The sequence below is a fragment of the Pelecanus crispus genome, chromosome 2 (assembly GCF_030463565.1).
Source record: "Pelecanus crispus isolate bPelCri1 chromosome 2, bPelCri1.pri, whole genome shotgun sequence".
NCBI lineage: Eukaryota > Metazoa > Chordata > Aves > Pelecaniformes > Pelecanidae > Pelecanus > Pelecanus crispus.
The window spans coordinates 54,063,353-54,087,585 of NC_134644.1; the positions used below are offsets into that span (position 1 = coordinate 54,063,353).

General features: G+C 41.4%; 1 protein-coding gene across 1 annotated transcript in view; it reads left to right on the forward strand.

Moving 5' to 3' along the window:
• ELMO1 (engulfment and cell motility 1) overlaps nucleotides 1-24,233 on the forward strand; it is a 270,462-nt gene that overhangs the window by 11,534 nt on the left and 234,695 nt on the right. The window contains exons 3-5 of the mRNA XM_075728150.1: nucleotides 7,072-7,112; nucleotides 8,254-8,326; nucleotides 21,208-21,258. Coding sequence (XP_075584265.1) covers nucleotides 7,072-7,112; nucleotides 8,254-8,326; nucleotides 21,208-21,258 — 165 coding nt within the window. The remainder of the gene's footprint in view (nucleotides 1-7,071; nucleotides 7,113-8,253; nucleotides 8,327-21,207; nucleotides 21,259-24,233) is intronic.

Here is a 24,233-nt window from a genome sequence, read left to right on the forward strand (position 1 = left end):
GCCTTTCATGGCTGCGAACTGATGCCCCGTGGTGCGTGGCTGGGACCTCATCACTGAAAAATACATAAAAACATTGTTTTATACTGTTGTATATAGAGACAGCAGCAAAGCTTAATAGATTGGAGAGGCAGTAGCTGTGGAGAAGGGTTAGAAATTGTAAAAGAAATGGGAGGGGGAAGAAACAAATATTTAGTGAGTTACAGTCTAATGGATTTATGCTTTCTGCTTGGTGCTGTCTTCTATGTTAGGAAACATTAGTTAAATGCAGTAGACAGTTAAATATTTTTTTATAGAAGTGGAAATAGAGCCAGGAGACACTTGAGGTCCTGCAGAAGTAGTATCCCAGCATTCCTGGTTGCCAACATAAGCGATGAAACACTTTATTAATGCTCTCCTTGTTGTTTATTTTTTGTTGTTATTGTTTTGATTTGGTTTGGTTTTGGGGGGGGTGTTTGGGGTTTTTTTGGTTTTGGTTTTTTGTTTTTTTTCCCCCCGGGCTCTGATTTTATTAGCCCCATAGTGCTAGCCAGAATCTCCCCATTGGAGCCTGAATGTTGCTGCCTGCCGCTGGTGGCATTTTCAAGATGAAGACTGAACATGACTGTAAGATTGCTGCATCCATACATTTTTTTAAGAAACAACAGGAGTCTCACCTCTTAAAAGTTAATTCTGCTATATTTAAAGGAAATTTGTAATGATGAGATTCCTGGAGTTACGCACCACTGAATTAATTATAAGGTACTTCATTCATGTTCTGGCCAGCTGGAGTATCCAGGCACACTTTATGATTCAATTATATTCTCCTTATAGGACTCCAAGATTGTAGTACAAAAGAGAGTAATATTAAAAATCCCACAGTATAAATTTTTTGTGCCTTCACGTAGTGACTTTTCTACCCTGGTAGGCCAGCAGTGCATCAGTCTTGGGATGCGGGTTTGGGGTTTCTTCATTCAGTATTCAAAGGTATGCTCACTTTATTAAGTGGTTGTGTGAAGAGCCACATCTTAAAGCTCTACTTTGTAACTCTTTGGGTCCTCTGAGAACTGTATTTTAAATATGTGGTGTGGGTATGTTGCAGGCAAACATGCCGTAATCCACAGCTGTAGGTCCCTAGGTGTTTTATAACCCTTTAGTACTCGACTGATAGTTTTTGGCATCCCTGTTTGCAGAGTACTTGAGGAAACAGGGAATGTTATGTCTTGTCAGGACACCAGATGTGGGGAAAGAAGTTCCTGTAAAATTCTGCTTTTGGGGTTTTTTGTTTTGTTTTAATAATGTGATGTTTCACTGCTTCCTTGTTGTACAGTCACTTTGTCATCCTAAACAGATGATCTGTGGGGCAATGCTTAGGTCTGGTGAAATGCAGATTTAGGAATGAGGATGTCTTTGGGGGAAGGAAGGGAGTAACTGAGGAAGCTGCAGCAGATCCCTACTGCTATATTTATACCAGAGTGTTTCTACTGACGTGTTAAAACTGCCACCTTAAGGGCTGTGAACTAAGCCAATAAAAGCTCTCTTCCCATCAGCAAGCTGCACTTGTTGAAGGGTTTTGCCTGTCGGCTCTGGGGTGTGAACATTTGCTGCCTTGGGTTTTGTTGCTGCACTGACAGATCCATGTGGTGTTGACCTGGCCTTGGCTGGGTTTTACTCTCTGTTACTGCAGTGTTGGGGTGTCCCTGTTCTCCAGGTATCCACTCCCTCCAGTGCTCCCCTGAGTTAGGGAAATCTTCTCTGTCTTTCACAGATGCCCAATGCCTAATTAACAGGCCTCGTCTCACGAATACTCCATTGTAGTCAATGGAGAACGTTGATTCTTAAAGTGGTTCAGAGCAGGTTGGGGAGACTGAAGCCCAGAGCTATCCAATACTGTGCCCCCTTGCAGGAGAAGACCTTGCCTCTTACATCATGAGAAATCAGTGCTGAAGTAGTGAGTCAAGGACCCAGGCATCCCGGCATCTGGTGTGTTTGCCGCTGGACAGTCCTGTTTCTGTTTCAGTAGCCCCTGGTGTATGAGTTTCGGTAGCACCTGGTGAAGCCTCCACTGACTGTGAAAAGAGGTGTTTTCTGAGTTGTTTTAATAGCCATAAAAATGACTTTTGCACTAAAAGATTTGTTAGTAGAATGGTAGCATTAATAATGGTGTATTTACTGGCTTGGGATTCTGCGTTTTTTGACATATACACAAAGCAGCAAGAGAATTTTTTTTTTTTTTTTAATGCTGAGTGTTTTCTGCTAATAGGTGTGCTGCATCTGCTGTTTTTCCATGATAGGCTTAATGACAGCAAGGGTTAAGGTTTTTCGTGCTACTTCTGTGATTAAAAGGTATCAGCTAGGGAGGGTGATATCCCAATCATTGTCCAAAAAAAAAAAAACCCCAATAAAACACCCCACCAAAACCCAGAAAAAGAAAAAGCTATGAATCTCTGCTAGTTAATTTGAAAAGGAAAGATATTAATCCTTGGCCTAAAAGAAACCTATCTACAATTCCCTGGGATAGCATAATCAAAGTGTATCTGAACTGCACAGATAACGCAGGTTTCTACCCAAATTTAGGCTTCTGTCCTCTTCACAGTTCACACATGCACATATACACGTGCACACACACGCACTTGCTGTTTGATTTGGAAGTGCTTTAAACCCAGGCTAGTGTACTGGTGGCTTGAACTGGACCTAGGGCTTGGTCAGCACTGGTGTATTGAATGTTCTTATTTTTCTTTTGCTCATCCTACAGTTTCCCTGGAATAAAACAGTGGCCTGGACTCACCCAGCCTAAATTCTTGCATGGCTGTGCCTAGGGCCTCCTGTTGACTCGTTACCTGTATGGGGAACCAAAGGTATAGGCATGAAAGGATAAAACTGGTGAGGAAATTGGAGTGGGAAATCTCAACCTGTGTTCTGCAAGTTACTATAGAAGTGCTAGAAAATATTGCACAAGTAACAAGGGCAGGTACTCAAGAAGACTAAGTTAGGGGTCTGCATGCATCTTCACACACAAAACCTGGAGACATGACCTGAGACATAAGCAGGTGGGCACAGAAGTGGTGACTAGGTATTACTGCATGGTGGATGTCATTAGGGATACACTTAGCCAGCATCTCAGACACCTGTACTAACCAGCCAATGCAGATAAAGCTTCACCGGGTATGAAGAATTCATGTCAGCTCTGGTGTTGCCTATGCTTGGTGTCAATGGCAGGATTCTCCCCATGTGTGCAGATCGGTGAGTCGTAAGGCCATAATGCCCCATTATTGTTTCCCTGTGGATTTGAGATATCGATTTAATACCTACCCTAGGAAAATACTTTTATACTAACTGATGTGTTTGGCACAGATGGCTGTGACACGTTAGCTGAAGGGGTTATCTCCTATAGGGAGTGTAAGATTTTCTTTGATCTGTGTTATTTCATGCATTAAAGCTACAGCTTGATCTTCTTAGAGCTTTAAATGAGCATCTCAGCATGCGTAAAAGCATACTTCGTTTTTACTAGTGTAGGGGAGGACGTGGAGGCAAAAAACCAAAACTAAAATGCACTAGCACAAAATACTCATTTTGATGAAGGAAAAACTTTGAAATATTTTTTGACTATCTGATTGTAAAGAATTCTTTGAAGTACATTGACTAAGAAGGTGAATTTGACTTTCAGAACTGTAAATGCAGCACATATATTATGTAAATTTCCATAAACATAATTTTATGAAGATTAAAATAACAAAACCATCAAGTCCATTCTCTTTGACATCAGGCAAATATTTACAGCCAGGCAAAAAACCCCGTGTCTTTGAATGGCCTGCTGAGTGGATTTACTCTGCAGAGAATGGAAATAGGCTTCTACTTCCTCTTTCATGGTTCAAAAAGAAAAAATATAACAGCTCACTTTTGTTTGTCTTCTAGTACTGCTACATTCCTATATGTAAAGGACAGTCATGCCCTGTCACTGCTGCCTAAGCATAGGTACCTCTCTTAGAGCCTCCAGTAGCAGGACTGCGAAGGGATTCTGGACACGGCTACGAGCTGGCTGGGAAGGGGTCTCAGGAGCTGGTTGCTCGCCCGCCTGTCACTCCCAGAGCAAATAAGGGTTTTGTTGGCGCGGAGGCCTGGCCGTGCGCAGGCAAGGCGGCCGGAGAGCTGCCGCTGCCCGCTCGGCGTGCTGCCCGCCAGAGCCTTCCCGCAGCCCGCGATTACCAGCCCTGCCAGAACGATTGCACCGAGGGAGTCGTGGCAGCCCTCGCCTGCTTTCAGCGTCATCCCGCTTACAGCTGCGAACAGGGTGCTGGTGACGATCTGTCTGCTTGGTGGGGAAGGGGAAAGGATTTTGTCTGGAGACTTAGGCATAGGGGGAGTGCAGCCCAAGGGATGATTAGGAGCAGCAGCTTATTAGGATTGCAGTGGTATTTATTTTACATTTATTAATTTGTAAAGCTCACTCTAGTGCTATCAAATTACTAATTGCGAACTTTCTATCCCAGAAGAGTTCCACTTTGTTTTCATCCCGCTGCTGCTAACTGAGTTGTGCTTAAGTCACTTCAGTGTTGTAGCAACAGTACCACAGGAGGACAAAGCAGTACTGTGAAAGGCTGGCTGTATTAATAATTTTTATTATTGAAGATCCATTTTGTTTTTCTTTAACTGTCCTTTACAGGTTCTAGTTGATTTGTTGCTTGTGCTTTTTTTGTTTTGTCTAAGTTTTTCATTTCAAATAATGTCATATAATAATGCAAAGGTGGTATAGAATAGGAAAAGGGGGAGGGAGATGAGTAGGACTGAGAAAGGATATAAAAGCTGATGGTGTAGAGGACTTAGAAGTATCAAAATAATGATTTGGAAAGTAATCCTATACAACCTTCCCAGTGTTTATATTATTGCCAGGTTGGGTTGTTGAAGTGTCTTTTTGTCACAGTTTCCAATGGGAAGCTATAGTTCCTATGAGAAATAATGGGGAGGAGAGGCAGTTACTTTTTTTTTGTTCTCCATTGTATCCAATCTGTGAGCTGATATCAATTAACTTTGTAAAAGGAATTAATATCCCAGGTACAAATTTTGTCAAAACAGGGAAATACAGGAGCAGGACCCATAGTAGCATCCTGAGGAGAGAAGGGGAGGCAGGGTGCGGAGCTGTACTCTCTGCTTGGCAGCAGCTCACCAGCAGGCTGGCACACGTGTGGGATGGCAAACTGGCATTATCCCGCTCCAGGCAAACCTGGCTCCTCCCTCTTCCCTCTATCTGTCATGAAAAATGGGGTTTTATTTTTTTGGGGAAGGATAAAGGGAAGAGAGCAGTTGGAAGCAGGGATTGCTTTCATAGTGTTGCAGAAGCTACAGAACCCCTTGGAGAGGAGGACAGCAGGTGAAAGTAGCTGCCACACATAGATGACACTGTAATCCAGACTGAGGAACTGATCAGGCTAAAAAATAGTGGGGAAGAAAACACTTTTTCTTTCTTGTGTGATCTGCCTGATCTGCTTCACAGCTTGGATATGGCTACGTGAACAGCTGAGCCAGCACAACAGAGAAAAGCTGCTGTGGAGAAAGGACATGTTGGCTGCTGCAGAAGGAGCACTTTCACACTTCTTGCCTTTTCTCTGATGTGCCAGTATTTGCTCGTCATTTAGGCACATAGAAAGTCAGATGAGGCGTTCCAGATGAAAACTATTTCTTTCCTTTTTACTGGGCCAATTTTTAGTTTGATCAAGTTCCCTGATGTGGCTCATCTGGGTGTTCATGTGAAAATAGTAATGGCAGTGAAAGAGGAAGGATGGAAACAAAGGGCTGAGAGTGTATGGCAAGGGAGGACAGGATCCTTTCAAAAGATGTTTTCATTCGTGTTTGATCACAATGATCTTAGGTTACATTTTTCTCTGTTTATGAACTGGCTTAGTTGACTTGGCTGTTGAAATAACAAATCCTTCCCTGAATCTGACCTGATGAGAGATTCCCATCTCTGGTTTTCTGTCTATGCAGTGGTGCAGTTCAGAAAACAAATCCAAGAGAAAAATAATTCTCCCTCCCCATCATGTACCCTGCTACTGAGTTAATTTTTAGCCTAATCGGTTTTCCATAAACACTAAAGGGAGACTACTTCTTTCAGCAACAGTGTTGGTTTCTGGGTTGTCGTATGATGGGTTTAGGGGTTTTTTGTTTGTTTTTGTTTGCTTATTAAGAATTTGGTGAACTGTGATTATTGAAAGTAAATAGAGAGGAGGCTCCTATGCTGTTTTTGTGATTTGGGGAATTTTCATGGAGAAACAGATCTGTGTGACATTGTGGGGTCATGCAGTATTGGGGAGAAAAGGCTCAGTAGTCACCCAAAAGTGAAATTTGGTCTGTTCCTTTTTGCCATGCAACTTCATCTATGTTTTGGGTTCTAAAGATGCATTTTCTTTTAGCCAGCAATCTAAAAACATTTGCATGTACACCTTGTGTTTATAACAATGTTCAAAGCGTTGCAACATCACCAGACTAGACTGTTCCTTCTATTTTGGGACTCAAAGCAACAGAGCCGTTTTCAGTCAGTCCAAATGCTTGTGCTCGCAGATGTACAGGATAAAGCAGAACTGATACATCTGGGATCTTAACACCTTCCAGCTGGTGTTTTATCAGAGGGAACCTGCAGATGTGTACTTAGGAGAGAGGATTACTGTCATCATATGACCATATCTGAAAGGGACAAAAGAAGGTTTAAAAATATTGAATGTCTTCTTGCTTCAGATGTCATTCCTAGAAAATGCACATGTTGATGTCTAAATCTTCTGTTTCTGTTGGGTAATGAGATGCAGTGTACACAAAAGACCCTTTGGTTTCTCAGCTGAGAAGCTCAGTTGATGCCGTATGCGTTAATGGTGACAAAAAAGTTTGATAATGTCATCATGTGTATGTGTAGAATTGCTGTCTTTAGCAGACCAAAACAGCAGCAAAATTTGAGGTCTTATCAAGCTTGATATTAAACAAAAAATTAAATACTACTAACTTGTTTTGTTCTTTGCAGTTAGTGGTTTTGGAATCATATTTTAAGAGCTCAGGGCTGTTCCAATTTGGTGATTTTTTTTTTTCTTTCTTTCTTTTTTCCTTAACCAGAAAAAGCCACTGTCCTCAATAATAAAAGAAGTCTGCGATGGGTAAGTTCTGCTATATGGTACTACTAGACACTATACTTTTTGAGTTATTAAACCAACCAGCAGATAATTTTTTTTTCTGAAGAAAATCTAGATATCCTGTATGACTAGTCATTAGTTTCTTAAACCATGTAGTTGTTTTATCTTCAGATTTTGAACTTGCAGTGTATTTTGGATCAATTACTTGCAAGATGAGGTTCCTAACAAAGCATCTCCATCATGTGGGTGGCTCTCATTTAGACTATTTGTTGCCTTTCTGCACAGCAATGCATTTGACCCACTCGCTTCACGCTTGTGGTCCCTGCAGTTTATGCGTTAAGGAACTAAAGCACTGACTGTGGCTTTGATTTTCAAGTGCTGGGTCTAGTGGCTACTGTAAGCTGGTCCAGTTGATGTGACTGCTCACATGAAACTGAAATGTTGATCACAAGTCCTGCAATATGAACTAATAATAATTGGCTAAGAGAAATACCTGGCTTTGGTTTAAATATGTTAATATTTGGGGGAAAAAATGCTGTTTTAAGCAAGTACTACCACACAGGAGAAACTAGTTTATATTCATCAAATTGCTGCTGAGTTAAAAAGGTGGTATTTTATGTGTAACGTAATATATCAACTTGATACTATGCATTGGAAATTGTATAAGCTAGCACAAAATCCTGATGCTGTAAATTTTTTTTGTCTGCTTTAGTGATTTAGTGATCTTGCTTACCACAAACAAAAATTACGCTTGCTATTTTTTATAGATCTGGAATGAATATCAGATCATTATCAACTAGTTTTTGGAGCATTGAAGTGTCACTGTAGCTACAAAGTAGTTTCTCTTCTTCTTCCCCCCGCCTTTTATCTTTGCCTTGGAAGGAATCTATTTGTTATTTCTTTCTCAGCCATGGTCAAGTTCAGGGCTTTGTTTCAGTTATGCAAAGGGAAACTCTCATTTATAGGATGTATTTGTGCCAAAGTTTTCCGTTTGTAAGCATGCTTTTACCTTAAACTTTGGAACTCATGATTGAAGGCTATGGACAAGTAGAAGAAATACATGGGAATGATAGGCACTTGTTTGATCATAGTAAAATTATGTAAAGGATACTTTTTGAGTTTTTAAGATTTCATTTTGTGATTAATTTATTTTCATATTTCTAAGGTGGTCTCTTGCAAATCATGATCAATTTGCACTGCAGCATGCTGATAGTTCTAATTTCTACATCACAGAGAAGGTAGGTAAAACATTCAACTCAATTCCTCCATAGCCTCTCAAAATGCTTGCCACAGTGATTTATTTTAAATTATATATAGAGTATTTTCTGTAATTTGATGCCAATGTATGTACCGGGAGTCCTGGTGTAATGATTTTGCACTGATTTCTTCTGTTCGGAAAGGCAAATAAAAGTTTGAATGTGCTGAGGCTTTCACGTCTGTTGAGTTTGATCTGACTTCAGCGCTGAGCCCTTCAGCTTTGGTATTTGTGCATGTTTAGTATTCTGCTGACAAGTGGTGTACAGGAAATTGAAATATGTAAAACACGAAGGGCTCTTTGAAGTCTGAGGAGACCTTCAGTGCATGTCACTTCCCTCTTTGGCTGATCAGGTAGAAATAAGTTTCAGTGACTGTGTAATATTTGCTACTCCTTCCCGTCTGCTGTCTTCTCCTTTTCCAGTTCTGTATGTTACATTGGCTTATTTTTTTGGTCCCCAGACAGCATGGCAATAGGTGATTCATGAAGTGATGCAATGATTTCAGCGCAGGGTAATGAAATGGCTGTAGCTGTAATAAAAATGGAATGTCTAGTCTAAATAAATGGGACAAGCTCATCTGAACTAGACCAAGTAGTACATTCATTCCTAGCATTACTGATAGAATTGCTGGAATTACTGAAATTGTGGGGGGAAAAAAAAAAATTGTTTGGAAGAGCGTACACATTAGTGCTGCAGAAGTACAATTTCTAAGCAATGGGAAAAGAGCACTATTCAAAACCTGCTGAAGTCCACGTGCAGATTCCCTAACCTGGACTTTGAGCTAAATAGACCTAAGCTTAGCTGCATGGACCTAGATGCCTCTTGCTTACCTTGCTATCTTAAACGGGAGGGTCTTTTGGTTTTGTTTTGCATTTTACAGTTGCTTAGGATCTTCTAAATGCAGCTGAGACATGAACTAACTTTTCTCTTGCTGTAACTCTTACCCCCACCCGAGAAATAGAGGGAACCTAGGCACAGTTAAGCATTTAGAAAGACTAAATTTAGCAAGACAGCTAAAGCAGTTGCTCATGATAGTGCCTTTTTTTTTTTTTTTTTTTTTTAGCAGACCAGTTTCAGTTTTTCATTTAACTGTTTGTCACCCCAGACAACCTTCTCAATGGGTCACAGTTTGTTTTGGGATCTGTGTGTTTTTTCTCCTTTCTTTTCAAGTTTCGCTTGACAGACACTTCAAAGGCTACCACAAGGAAAGCTGTTGAAGTAATTATTGGCTGCTGTGTTTTGCCTCCACCCAAATTAAATAGACTGTTTTGCTAATTGCCCTGAATTGTGACACAACATTTTCCAATAAGCCAGACACAACTGAACTTGCCTATTGGCATTTAAACTCTGATTATACAGCGAGTATTTCCAGGAAGCCAGGATTGAGCGAATACTTGGGTTTGTTGAAGGAATTTGTCCTGAATACAATTGGAGGAATTTTCCAGGCTTTGCCTCTACCTTTGGTGGGTAGGATCCTGCAGCTTTGGAGGAGAGAAATGTTTTTTCCGCGTAAAAGGAAGTCTGTTGGCTTTTGGCTGCCTTTAACTTGCAATAAGGGTGGAAAACGATGGTCTTCTAGAACATTTTGGATTGTACTGCAGAGAGGACTTCGAGTTTGTTTATTCCCTACTGAAAATATGCAGAGTGTCTGACTCTGAGTCACATAAGAGAAGAGTTCTAAATGCCACCAGTATTACTCAGATGTCTGTGACTTTTATTAGATATTGTTCACTGTTTATCACTGCTTATTGGATAGTGGCTATAAAGAGAGGCTTATATAGGCCATCACCCCTTCTACATACTTTCCCTCATTTGTGTGCAATAGGATATTGTTGTTTTCTGAATTAAAACATGAAAAACACCAGGCATGAGGACAAATACATGCACTTCAATGAAGCTACACTACAATGCGGTTAAAGCATGCATTGCTTTAATCTGCCTCTTACTCGGACATGCACAGAGCTCTTTTGCGACAGTGACAGCTTCTAATAAGTAAATATTTTTCACTGCTCTCAAAGATGAATTGTATGTCTGTACGTATGCAGGAAATACTAGTATAGGTCATGTTTCTGCAGAGCCTGGGTGATTGCTGATTTATGGCCTTCCAGCTAGAGATGTCTTTTTAAAATATCACCAGGTTCAAAGTTACCAGCAAGAAAAGCAATTAATGAATTCTTGCACAAGGTATCAAGAAACTTGGATGTGAAAATGTTACAAACGTGGGACTGTCAACACATGGTTTACAATTATATTTTTGTTTTTAGGTGGCAAACAGTGCATCTGTGTTTTGGTTGTCATATGCAGAACTCTTTATCTTTTGTAGCTGACCTATATTTCCTGATCATACCATACATAAATAAAAACAACACCCAAGCAGTTCTGTCTCTTACTTTTTTTTTTTTCTGGCTGTATTATTTGGAAAAATGCCTCTACAGGAGTAGCAATAACTCCTTCAGACAGTATTAAGGGTGGTCTTTTAACAAATCTTGAGTCAGCCAGGGTTCCTACTAGAGACAGAGCTTATCACAGCAGATGCAATTTGGACTGCTGCCTCTGGGGTTGTGGTTTGGCTATATCTGTGCCCCTGAAAATGCAGTGGAAATTATTAATTATGTATTTTAGTAATTTTTTTAAAAAACAGGGTCAATAAAATAAGAGGTTATGTGAACAAGGAAGCCAATTGGGCAATAGTGCCTAAGCTCAAGCCTAGCTGATGTTTTAATCACAATGTATTTGATTTTTTTAATTACGTTAATAGGGGTGTCTTTGTTTTTTTTAAGGGCGTTGCTTATCATGGAGGGGCATTTCTTTGGTAGCTCAAACATCTAAAAACCTGACTTCTGACTCAGGATCTCATTGTGCTAGATACTGTATAACAGAGAGTAAAAAAAGTCATCTTTGCTTCAGTCTGTCTAGGTGGTACCTGAATAGATGCTTGTGTACATCAGGTCTGTGACTCAGGAACACTATAGCCTGGACGAGCTCAGGTTTAGAACAGAAAATGCCATACGAAGAGTAGAAAATGGCTGTATAATTTCGTGTGCTATGTGTGTTCCTGGGCTGAAAAGCACAGCTTGGATATCTGTCCATTTTGTTCCTCTGCTGGTAGTACTTGGAATCCAGGCACAGACATCCGAGTGGCTCGTGTAGCACGTTGGTGGGTATGCCCGGTCCCTTATTGCTGCTCACGGTTGGTCTTGCAGACAAGGTCTGGCTCCTCTGGATCCATTTGTGCACCTGCACTGCCCACTGTGGGCTCTGTGTCTGGGAGGGATCATTATTAGCTCAAACCTGGTCTCTAAAAACAAGAAGATGGTGAAGGAGCTGGATCATTGCAGCTGTTCAGATCACAGCGCAGCCTCAAAATTGGTTGTTTTGTCACATCTGAAGGTGTGATAAACCAAGCGTTTATTAACAAGGGGGCCTTGCAGGAGTGTGGGGCTGGGGAATAACAGTGTTCAAGCTGGCTTCACTGCTGGGGGCAGAATGTGGTGGCTCTTAATCCTGCACCAGAGCAACTATTGGGAATAAAAGGTTAGCTCACTCTTGCCGAGAGGCTTTGTGAGCCAGCTCTGAGCTATGTACAGCACACAGCGATGATACTGGTGCCATTTTTTTATTTTATCTTTTAAATGTCCTTCCATTTCATTTGTCTGTTTATTGACTGTAGTCCATTTTTATTCAGTCACAATTTCATTGTGTTCTTTTTTTTTTATGTCTGATGCCTGTGAAGACTCCATTTTCTCCTTCATTCCTGACTCCCACATTTCCCTTTCATTCTTATGTGTTATTGCATGAAGTGGAGGAGAGCAGACACTGAGTTCCCTCCATTAGTTTTGAGAGACTTTTGTGCTATTTTGCAAAGGGAGCTGCCCCCACCTTGCTTTCGTTGTCATTACTCAGCTCTTTGCTGTTTACAGATGGGACATCTTTCTACCTGCTGCCTTCCCTGAGCTGGGAACTTGGGTAGAGTCGCTGGTGTTTGCTCTTTCTCAATGGTGCTTTTGCTTGTGACCTATTTTTTTCTGAATACAACCTGTAATTGTATATTCATGTGAAATTCCACCATGCCATTACAGGCTCCCTGTGTGGGAGTGTATGCAAATGACAGGACAAGAAATGAGCCACTTGTAGGGCTGGGTTTTTTTGGAGTTTTTTTCTTTCACGTTTTTAGTGATCTGTTTTCACTGATTAATTGAACTTCAGTGAGTTGGAAGTAAACATTTTCAATAATGAAGGTTTCTGATTCACTGAAGGACCTGGTACTTTGTAAGCAGCTGAGAATGAGAAGTAGGATGAAGGCTGGAAACTGGGGAAATGTATTAAGTGATCTGTTCCTCTCATTTGCCATTTTGCATTACTCTTGGTAATACATTTGTTAGTAATGCTACATAAATGGCAGATTCCGATCCAGATTTGACCTGGACCAAACTATGCCCAGCTTTCCCTTTTGTCCACCACCGATAGGACATGTGGTATTTCCCTCATATTCACAAATTTCTTACTATTTTGGGGCATCTGCACAGCCCTGCAAAAATTTCTAACAATAAGGGCAGCACATGGAGTCAGAGTGGCTGTGCTCCTGCCTGCTTGATGGATGCTGGTAACACAGCCCTGTGGACTCTGTTAAAAGCTAGTGAACACTAGTAGATTTCTCCAGTGAACGGAAGTAAAATTCGAGTGTCTGTACACTAAATCACTTTCAATCCTGCTTCGTTCAGGCTGATTTCAAGAACAGTAGTCATCCTTCTCTTAGCAAATTAGTCCTAGTTTTTAGGACTATTTTTGTAGGACTTAAGGTTTATACTAAATTTTCCAAAGAAAATAATTCTCTCCTGTCAACCTGTTATACTTTCTGGCACCAGCATGAACAGCTTAATTATTCTTCTTGCCTCCTTTTTAAATATTTGGGGTGACAATATCTTCTATTTAGTTCCACATCAAGGCTGATGAGATAGATCCATTTTTTTTTTTTTTTAAAGCTGTATAGGTATTTATTTTCTTGAATTTAGTTTGTAATTTTGCCTTGCAGGTAATCACTAGAGAGGAAAGGCTCTGAAAAGGTTTGTCTTTCTGTTACAGCACTTGAAGATAGGTGTGGCATACCACAGGCAACTGTTTGGGTTCAGCTGGTAGCAAACAGTTCTGTTTAAGATCTGGCTGACAGAAAAATGCTCTTTAAATCGTCTTCATACTTAAAGAACAACCTATTTAGATAGATGGGTAGTTTTACAAGGTGCAGTGAACAGACATCACACCTCACTGCTGAATGTGGACAGTTCTGATTTCTTTTCCCCTTCCCCATGAGATCCTGCCCCTTCATTTCTGTTGGCTACAGCATTTTCTTTTTTTTCTTAGACAATTTTTGGAGGTGGTGGCAGGGGGTGATCATTTTTTGCCACTTTAATTAATCAAATTTGCTTAATAAAGTGGCTGCCTGATCTGATGTAAGGGTGGGACAGGACCCTTGAATCATGTCCAGGAATGGGCTGCAAGGAAGGAAGAAGTTAAAGGAAGAGGAATGAAACTTTGCTCTTTTTAACAGCTGTGAGCTGTTTTGTCCCTCAGTTGCTTGTGGAACTGGCTTAGGCTGATGTGGAATGAACTTGCTGGCGACTTCTGACTGTCGTCACAAATGGAGAAGTGATGTTTTACCTACAGTCTGTCTGCGTCTGAGAGGAAGGGCTCAGGCAAGGGAGTAGGAGTAGGATGTACATGTTAGAGAAACACAAGCACCTGCAGGCTTCCCCTTAAACAAGTCTCAGCGTGGTTCCAAATGTGGTGCTTGCAAAACGAACTGGACCTCTTTCCTGCTTATACTATGGTGCTTATTCCTGTCTTTTCCCTTACAAACTGGGCAAAACCCCAAATGATAAAATTTTCAGCTGGTTTAGTTCCCATGTTGACTCATCAAGTAGTTATATAACTGTTTATGCCACATAAAAATGGTAGTAGGAATGAGCAGGAGACTGAAAAGCAAGACTCTGCTTTATGGTAGCAAGCTGTGCTTTGATTTGCCTAAAGTGACTGTGAACCATGGTATTGGCTTGGGTCTTCAGCTATTTCTCTTAGTAGCAGCATCTGCTTGAGAGACTACTGCTCCTGTACTGACCCTTCAGTGGTGCTGTGGGGGAGTGTGGTGGGTGAACTGCATCGAAGAAATCACTTGAATTTGACAATCCTTATTTGGGGTTTTTTTTGGTGTCCGTACCAGTTCCCTGTTCTGATTCCCCCACATGATCTCACCGAGAATAGTACGAGCCCAGCTAAGTCTGTAATTTCCTGATGTTTATTTTGCAGGGTTTAGCTCTCATGTTCCAGCTTATCGGAGGACGATGGGGTTGCTTGTTATCTGCCCACCCCTTCCGTGTTACTGGTACAACTGTCTGTGTGGTTGCTTGAATTGGGGAACCGATCAGGTTAAAAATAACTTGTGTGTAACTTCTTTTAATGTGTCAGAAGGATGTCTGCCATGCTTGTGTAATACCACTGCTGCTCTGCAGAGCAAGTGGTACCTGATAATGTTTTCCTTGTAGACCACTCCACCTGAAGATGAGTAAATCGTGCAAAGTGTGGACTTTTTCTGAGGATGTGGTTTCAGTGGCATTCAAGCTGGTATAACTGTGGGTTGCTGGAGGAGTTGAGCTTTCTTTTTCCCTTCCCTTGCTTCATTCCCTTCACTTCTCTAGCATCCTAGTGACTACTGCTGGAAGGTGAGCTGATTCAAGTCATGGATCTGACAGAAAACAACTCTGGATTCCCCCCCCCCCCCCCCCCCCCCCCTTTTTGTGAATGAAGGGGAGAGGAAGAGGTAACTTTTTTAAGGTTAGGGGTTGACTGTGCTGCTGCATGTTGGTAAATCGGATGTAAGGAAAGTGTTGGGAGCCCACATGCTAGATGTGTGCAGAATTGTGCCTCCAGCTCACTGTAGAGTTGCACTGGATTAGGTATACCCTGAAACTGCACCACTGGTGTAACTTCGTTTATTTACTAGCTTCTGTAATCTTTGAATAGGGGTAGAAGAACAGCATGCGGAAAGCTTCCTCTTTTTAGAAACTTCAGTCAAACTACCAATACAATTTTTTAAGGAAAATGCTATCATCAAATTCTAACATGCAAAACTAGAAGATGTTCTTCCTGTTTGCAGCAGCTTCCCAGAAAACGAATTTTATCACAAGATTAATTGCTTCGGTGTTTCTTCTAAAACAGTACAGTCCTTTCATGCCAAGTAGTACAATGTTGATCATTACCAATATCTCTTAACTCTTGTCTTACTAAAGTTCCTGGTGGCTAAAAATGAACTTAAGAAATTTCCTACCAAATCAGCTGACTGTTATATCTAACCTCATAGTCTGTCTCCAGCTGTAACAGTAGCAAATGCCATTCAGGGTTGTGATCTGATGATGGCTTTCACTCCCTCCCTGCTTCCTCAGTATTCACGTTTGTTGTAGTACAGGCATTGGAGGCTACATCTACACTTAATCCATTTAATTACATTAATCCATATAAGGGCCATGAAATTCTTTCATCTCTTCTTAAAGCTGCTGACACTGCCTGTTTTTGCAACTTCTTGTGACAGTAAGCTTGAGAAGTTCACTGCCTGCTGAATGAAGAGGTACATTCTTCACCTGCTTTAAACGGATCCCTTACTGCTTACATCAAGTTACCTCCTCGTGCTCATACTGCAGTATTTGATAACAACCATTCTGCATTCAGCTTGTCCACTACTTTCTCTCCTCTGGCCTTTGTCCCTCCAAACTGAGGAGACCTTGCCTTGTGAGGCAGCAGCTCAATCCCGTTGAGCATTTCACTTGCCTTTCTCTGCATTTTCCCTGACACTACTGTGTCCTCCTTAAGATGTGAAGATCAGAACTGCACACAGTGCCCTGCATTGTGGGTGCATGAAGTTCTTGCGTCATGGCAAAATGATGCCCTCTGTCTAGTTCACAGTACCACTTCTGATGACACCCAATGTTTACTGGCTGCTATAGCACATTGAATCAGTGCTTTAAGGGAGATCTGCCAACAAGGATTTTGCTTCTCTTTCCTGAGTTGTTGACTTAGAAATGAACTCTGTTATGTATCATTTTGTCCTTACTTACTACTCGCCCAAACTCATCCTCATGAAAATGTTATGGAGTCACTAACTTTCATAGCTCTAACTTTCTGTTGTTGTGTCAATTTGGAGGAAGGTGTAATAAAATAACAGTAGTATGGAAATGGAGAAGAATCTACTACTTCATGATATAAACACATGAAGAATTTTAGATTTCTTGGCTGTTATTCTTTAGCCCAGTTAGAGAAGTCTGAAGGAAGCTGTTTGGTCAAGGTTAAAGAATAGTGCTGAGCGAGCTTTAACCATGGGAACCAATGCTTCTAGGTCTTCCTCAAATATGTTAAGAAAACATTCCATTCCAACCAGTTACAGTGAGCTGAATCTTCAGGCATTTTGCTGGGTATAACAGATTATTAAAATGATAAGACAAATACATGGCAAAATAAACTTTAATTTTGCTTGATAAGTTTTCCGAAGTGTGTCTCCAGCAAAGCTCTGAATAAATGGCTTGACTGTTTTGATAGGATTTTTTGAAAGTGAATTCACATGCCTTCATTTCTCTCCATGGTTTGGTGGACTCTGTTAATGCTTGAGGCCTGCTTTTTAGATGCAAGTCTCCTGCGTGTGTTTTGGGCAAAGTAGCCTATGGCACAGTAAAGGCAGAGCTTTGAGAAGGAGCAGAATCTGGTGGCAGATAATGTAGGTTCATGTTGCTCCAGCTGGTGGAGTTGGAAGTCAGAGGGCCCGAAGATGTGAACACAAGGCAAACTGTCCAGGTGTCCTCTACTTCTTGCTGAGTTTTGTTGTTTATGTGTTTTAATGATAGTGCTTGTCTGTCTGATTGAAAACTCGGCTTAGAAAGTGTCATGCAGCAGTATGATGCTTGGAAATACTACCTACTCAATTAGAATAAAATCATCTAGTAAGTGTAGACTGTTGCTAGATATAATATTGCAAATGGGGCTTATTTGTATCCATAATATAACTGCTGTCTTAGTCCTAGGTAGCATCTGTAACATCTATTTTCTTGTCACGGAGTTTTTTTAGGGGCATTTTGGATAGTGCTGTTTCACTAGTTGCCTCTCTGCCCACAATTAAGCTTTCCTAACACAGATCAACAGCATGAACAGTATCTGCAAACCTGATGTATGCTTGAGAAACAGATTGGAAATGTCTTGGAAGAGGGTTTTGGTGCTGGTGCACCCTGTCCTGAATAGCAGTGGTGCTTATGAGTATGATTGCCAAAGCTGGGCTGCTGTGTTGGAATGATGTTCTGTTATCCTGGAAAAGAAATCCACAGGATGCTGTCCCTAATACTAAGCAGATTAACTGTGTGTAAATGTTGCAATTGAAATTAACTGGCATGCCGACTACTGCATCACGCAGTTAATGTAGGAAATCCTCTTGGCTTAATTGTGTGCTTACATGCTGTTTCTTGGTAGGCGCTTAAGTCATTATTTAGAATGGATAAACAAAATTGGATTTTTGACTGGGGAACAGCTAACCCTTTTCAGGTTTTGGCTAGCCTACTGTGTTAGAGACTTGGTGCTTTGAATGCTTTCAGAGAGAAGGCATGGGCAGTTTTCCTTAAGCATTTGTCTAAATCAGGAGTTGAAGATGAGCTCTCTATCTCTTGTGATAGCAGTGACTGAATTTACAGTATAGGGCAGACTTACGCACTTTGCTCTGAGCCAGGCATGACGAGAGAAAGGTCTTTATGCTTCATGTGCTATGGGCTCTGACAGGCATTGCAACCTTGAGTCTGAAAGCTTTGGTGTTTCAGACTTAGCTTGAAAAATAAACAAAGACCCCAAACAAAACTTCCAGCAATGCTTTTATGTACTCTGTGTGTTCTTTTTCCTCTGCTATTTTATAAATAACCTGCTGACATATGGTCACTCTGGAGAATAGTACTTCTCTTGTTATCCGTGTGTGGTATCTGAATTTAACCAGGTATTTGGCTTCACTTTTCCTACTTGTTTTTAAATTCTTCTGAATATAGAGAAATAGTGTATTTTCACCAAGATATTTTTTTACTTGCTAGATTGGTTGTAGATTCAATCTATGCAATCTATAAGTGTCCTTATGTGATTAGAAGTTTATTTTTTAACCTGCATGCATGACACTGTAGAGAGTTATGGGTTAGGGTTTCAGCTTGTGACAAAGCTACTGTAATTGAACACACCGTGGAGCATGGTTGCAGCCTGAAGCAACTAATTCGGGCTGTGGTTGACAGCTTGCTGCTCCCAAAAAGGGAAGGCATAATTCCTCCTCATGCTTCCCCTGTTCTCTTTCCACCCACCCCTTCCCTGCTCCCAAAGATGTGGTTCCACCATCTTTCCTGGGTTAGCACTGGTGCTCAGCCCTTGCAGAGCTTGTTTCTGTTTATTAACCTGGCAATAAAACTCTCCTCTCTTTCCTGCCAGGGCTGCTTTCTGCCAGGTTAGTGAAGTCGGGCAATTGACCCCTCAAACAGGTCTGTCCAGTGTCAGAGCTGGTGCAAGGTAGAAGAGGGAGCACGCAGGCAGGAGGGTGATGAGGGAGGCACCCTGCCTTGCAGTAGTACTCCGCTGTTCAGCAAACTCCTTGGACCTTCTGAGGCCATAGTGTAGCCTTCTCACACAAAGCCTGATACTTCATGTTTGTAATGGACTAAGAGTGTTTGCAGAGATGCTTATTTGTGGCTCAGATGAAGTGATTTAACTTGTTAAGCCACAAACTGATTTGTACATTTGATTTGGTAGTTCATGTTAATTAGAGCAGGAAACATCAGAAACTTTGAGCTTAAAGTTACGCTGCTGAAAAAAATAAGCCTCTGTGTGTGCTCTTACTCATGTTTAAGAACAGTCTGTTTACTTAGCTCAAATATTTTTATAAGGATATCAGTGAACTTTCACTTCTGAATGTGGTTGTTGTTTATTGTGTGATTTAAGTTGTTTAAGTGTTGTCTGATTCCCTAACAGTTTTTAATATCGTTGCGTGCTGGGATTTGCTACCTTCCAAGTAAAGCTGATGGAACCCTGTGTGTATGTGTGCGTGCACGTACTCTGGCCTAATGCAGCTGTGCTCCAGTGCCTTAGCCTAAGCTGTTGATGGAGGTAGATTTAGCCTATGCTGACTGTCTGTCCTAAAGTAATTACTTTTATTCAGTTCCACAAACCCAGGAGGTGGTAACAGTTTAAGCCACCACAAATGTTTGCAAAGTGAGTTTGTTTCAACGCTGATTTAGATTAAACCACACAAACGCGCTATTGCCGCTTCATACAGATTCCTTAGACATGATGAGATGTAGCTGGGTCTGGTGCTGTTTTACTACAAGACGAGAAGATCTGGCGCTTCGTTAGTGCTGTGGGAAGTCACCCTGTACTTAGCTGTTCACCCTTTTTTGCCCCTCTCTTAAGTATAGCCTGGCTGGCCTCCCTGGGGCTGTTCTGGCAGGAGAAGACTGCTGAGGCCTGAGATGAGTTATATGCATATGTAAGCAAAGATGCTGTAAAAAAAGCTTCTCCCTTGTACCCCCTGTGTTGTCTGGCACTTCAATTATTTTAGTTAGAGTGAAGAAGTGTTTGTGGGTGGAGGATGATCTTGCATATAGTAGAACCAATCCCACAGAGGACTTGGGTACCAAGAAAGAGACAATGTACTAGAGTTTTATTTTGGGATTACTTGACCTGGTTTCAGGCAAGATTTATCCTGGTTTTAGCATTTTGGATTTGAGATGTATCAGAATGCGAGCAAGAAGGATGAAATGAACTTGGGAAAAATTGCCTGAGAAGAAATACACCTTCAGTTTTTTTGGCTAAACACCAGTCTGCAGAAAGCTTGCAGTATGGCCTTTAGCACAAAATTAGCTCTTATCTCAAACTCTTAGGGATTCCTCTGATTCCTTGATGAATTAGGGTAATGGATGATGAACAAGCTATTGAACCATGAACGCAGTTGTGACTGTGCACAGTCAGTACCTGTTAGTATGTTCATTGTGCTAGGTGCTGTATTTTCTTAACCTGTGGTGTACAGGAGGTAGCTTGTTGAAAGAGGGGCAGGCTCCCCTACGCTTACCACAGGGGAAGACCGTGCACATGGGCATTGACCACAAAGTTGTGAGGATACTGTAAGGCGTACACCATGGCTCACGCCATGACAGCTTTCTCATCTACCCATAGCTTTAGTTTAATTGAACACGTTATGTGAGCTTAACCAAAAGAAAATGTTTAATGCTGCCTCTTTCTGCCAGCTGGGTACAGAGAATGACTTACGGCATGTTTGAACTTTACTTACCACTAACAGCGATGCTTTTTTTACTTTGAGGGAGAACGCAAAGTCGTGGTGGCAGAGCTCAGCGGGTTGGTTCCAGTGGTTTAAGTCAGCATGTTCTTGTTATAGAAAATGGAGAGCCAGTGGGATAAATTTTAAATCCTGCAGATGTTTAATGACAGGTTTCAGCAAACTTACAAACTCCTCAGCTATGTAGCACAATACCAGAGCCAGACACCATGGACAGTATATTTCAAAGAATTATTTAGAAGTTGCCAGTGGAAGCGAAACTTTGAAAAACATAAAGTCATTCTTGAAAGGGTTCAGATTTGTTAAATATCATGTGAACAGCCACCCATTTCTTGGAGCTAATGTTAGTATGCCCCGATGGGGAAAATACTGTATAGATGTTAGCTCACTTACAAAAGAGGGAAGCTTTTGAATGCAGACGGGGAAAATACTGTTGCTGGTTTAGTGTGGCATTCTGCTCAATGCATGTTTAATCTTTTTATGTGAGTTTTAAATAAAACCTTTTGGATTTTTTTTCTTTCAGAATCGTAACGAAATAAAAAACGGAGCGATCCTTCGATTAACAACATCTCCAGTGAGTTATTGTTCTGTTCTTCTCTCCCTTCAAAGTGAAGATTTGATTAGTAAATCATTGTGAACTGATATATGTGTTTTTAAGCTTTAGCCACACTGTATCCCACAATCCCCCTGCAAAGGAGGATGATGGTGTGGTCACAAGATGACTGTCTGTGGTGTTCTCTTTTTTGAGTTATGGGGGCAGGGGTGGTATCTCTGAGTAACATTTGGTGACAGGGCTGGCACAACTGGGGTTTTTTTGTTTCTCACTTCTCCGCCACGGGGAACAGCTTTCATGTCCAAGATACCTCTGCTTCCCTGCTGGCATTGCAGCCTCACTCAAGTGCTCCTTTTCCACCCCAGAGCTCAGAGCCAAGAGAAAAGGCTGGGAACTGAATCAGGGAGAGCTCTGCTGGGCAGCTCAGGTTAGAGCTTTACAGCTCTCTGGGTTTCTATTGAGTGAGCAGCAGCTGTAATGTTGAGATTTTACTGGTTTTGTTTTATTTTTTTGTCTTCAACACCACCGCTTTGCCAGCTCCTCAAAAAGCATGGCAGAGTTGCTGGTTGCCTTGTAATGGCCCGTTTTCCTGCTGAGTTGAGCAGTACTGTTGCCACATGCTGAAAGCCACTATTAGTCCCAGAAGATGTATGTCTAAGGCAGGAGCAATCCCATTTCCTTGCTGACAGATGTAGTGTCCCATGAAAATGGTTTACCTCTTCATGGTGGTGTTCTAGCTTCTGTGGATTCAAAGCATTCTTATGGTCAAACTCTGCCACCCTGTACTGCAGCTCATTTGAACAGGCAAAATGGAGCTGTGGTGGTTTAACTTCTGGCTCCTCTTGAACCTGAAAGAGTGGGGTCAGTTGCTGCCATAAAATGAGAAAACTTGTATCTAGAAACCATGCAGAGATTATAGATGCATTTTTGGGTGGATCACTTCTCAGTAGGGCCTAGGCTCAAAGTAAAGAAACAGAGAATTGTGTCTTGTTACCAACTTCCCAAATTCTCCAGGTATCGTGTGCATTTCCACTCCTGCCCAGCCTGCTTAACCTGATCATGGCTTATATTGGACTTAAGAGGTGACTGAATTTGTACACAGGTTTGTGTGTAAGTGGAAATTGAAGAAGCCAATATGGAAACACATACATGCCTCCATTTTTTTTTTTTTTAATAAATGACTGCAATATTAATCTACAGGAGTGTAGCTTCTTAACAGAAAGCACTTCTAAACAGCAGCCAGCTGGGCAAAGGCAAGAGATTTCCTTTATTCTACATCATCTTTTTCGGTGGTTGTTATACAGAGTTTTACAGTCATAAGAATAAACAACAGTTTAATACCATAGCTCTGTCAGAGTCTGCGTGATTCCAGAGCTGCTTGCCATATGTCACTAGAACAGCCTTGTACATAGGGAAACCACTTGCTGGTGGAGTAAACCCCATTTGGTGGAACTTCCTCAGAAACAGACAGCCCCAGCACCAGCTTCTCCTAACCTTTGGGACTTCTTAAGAACAAATATCCACTCCACTGAAAAAGGGCTGTCTACTGTCCAGACTTGGGATCTCATGAAATCAAAACAACATCTGTGGTTCGTCAGGAACCAATGTGGTCCAAACGCACTGCATCATTCTTTTGTGTAACCACAGCATGGAGTGACAGCATGAGATGACTCATGGTATCCTTCCCTGTCTCAAAATCCACAACCAGTTGCACGATGCAAAACTGAAGGGAGGCTGTGCTGCAGCTGACTTGTGGAAATGGCTGTTTGTCCGTCTTCATGATCACTTGTGCAATTGGAAACGTGACCTACAAAAGCAAAAGACAAATTTTGGATTTATAAAACTTTCTGCTAATACTGAAGGGCAGGAAGGAGAGGCTTTGCATAAGACTCTCTTCTGCTTGTTCTGTTTCTTTGGTGATTTGCCTTAGGCTCAGTCAACCAAGACAGGGGTCCTAAGGATACTGAGGTATTACCTGTTACCTACCAAGTTAACGGATCACTCTGGCCCTGGCCTGCAGTTCTGAGTGACTTGGCCATCCTGTTAGAAGGCCAGTGTACTTTCTAGTCTTCAGTATTGATATTTATCCCCGAACCAGTGCTTATTTTCAAATTTCTGACGTTTTTAAAAAGTTCTTGTTAACTTTTTCCCAGAATCAGAGAGGTAGCTTGGAAGGAGGCTTCCAAGGACTGGATTGGGTTTTTTTGTCAGATTAGAGAGTATTTGTATTCTTTAAATAGACATAAAATGAAGTTCTGCATGTTCCCACCCTACAATAGTATCTTTGTTTTTAAGGTACTGTTGAAGTGGTCATCGTAGAGGTACCTCAAATAGATAGATTAAAGGCTTCCAAGCTGTGGTTTTTAGACTGGTGACCCACACTACACTTGTCGTTTACCCTGAAAACCTAACAGGCCATCTGTTTCTGTTTTTCCTCTGAAATTCTATACGAGAGCAACAGTAGTTGGAGGAGATAATGTGAAGAACAGGCTGCATGATATACTCCTGCAAAAAGGGAAAGATGCTTTCCTAGCCGTTAGAGCTGGGTGGGAGATGTTTTTCTCATCCTGTGAAAATATTAAGATTGTGAATTTTTCCCCCCTTTTTTCTCTATCCTACATCAGTATAAAGCTGAAACTATCTCCCCCTTCCCCCAGAAAAAGAAAATCATACCAAAAACGCTTTTGAAGAGGTGGAGGAATTGAAAAAGAAGGAGAGGAAGATTGAGAGAAATTAAGAGGAGCCATGTACAGATAATCCCGTGTCTGGGATATGTCCATGTAGTTCCAGAGAAGCCTGAGCTGCCTACTTCCTGGCTATTGTGGGCAAAAAAAAAGTCTGTCCTGAAATTCACAAGCCTTTTGAGGAAACTTTCTTTCCTTGAAGGGTTGAGAGGAATTGTTTTGAGCAGTTCCGATGGCTGCGTGAACTTAAAATGCTTTTCCAGTACTTAATTTTCATGCAACTTATTACCATGACAGCCAGTAGTCTGGCTA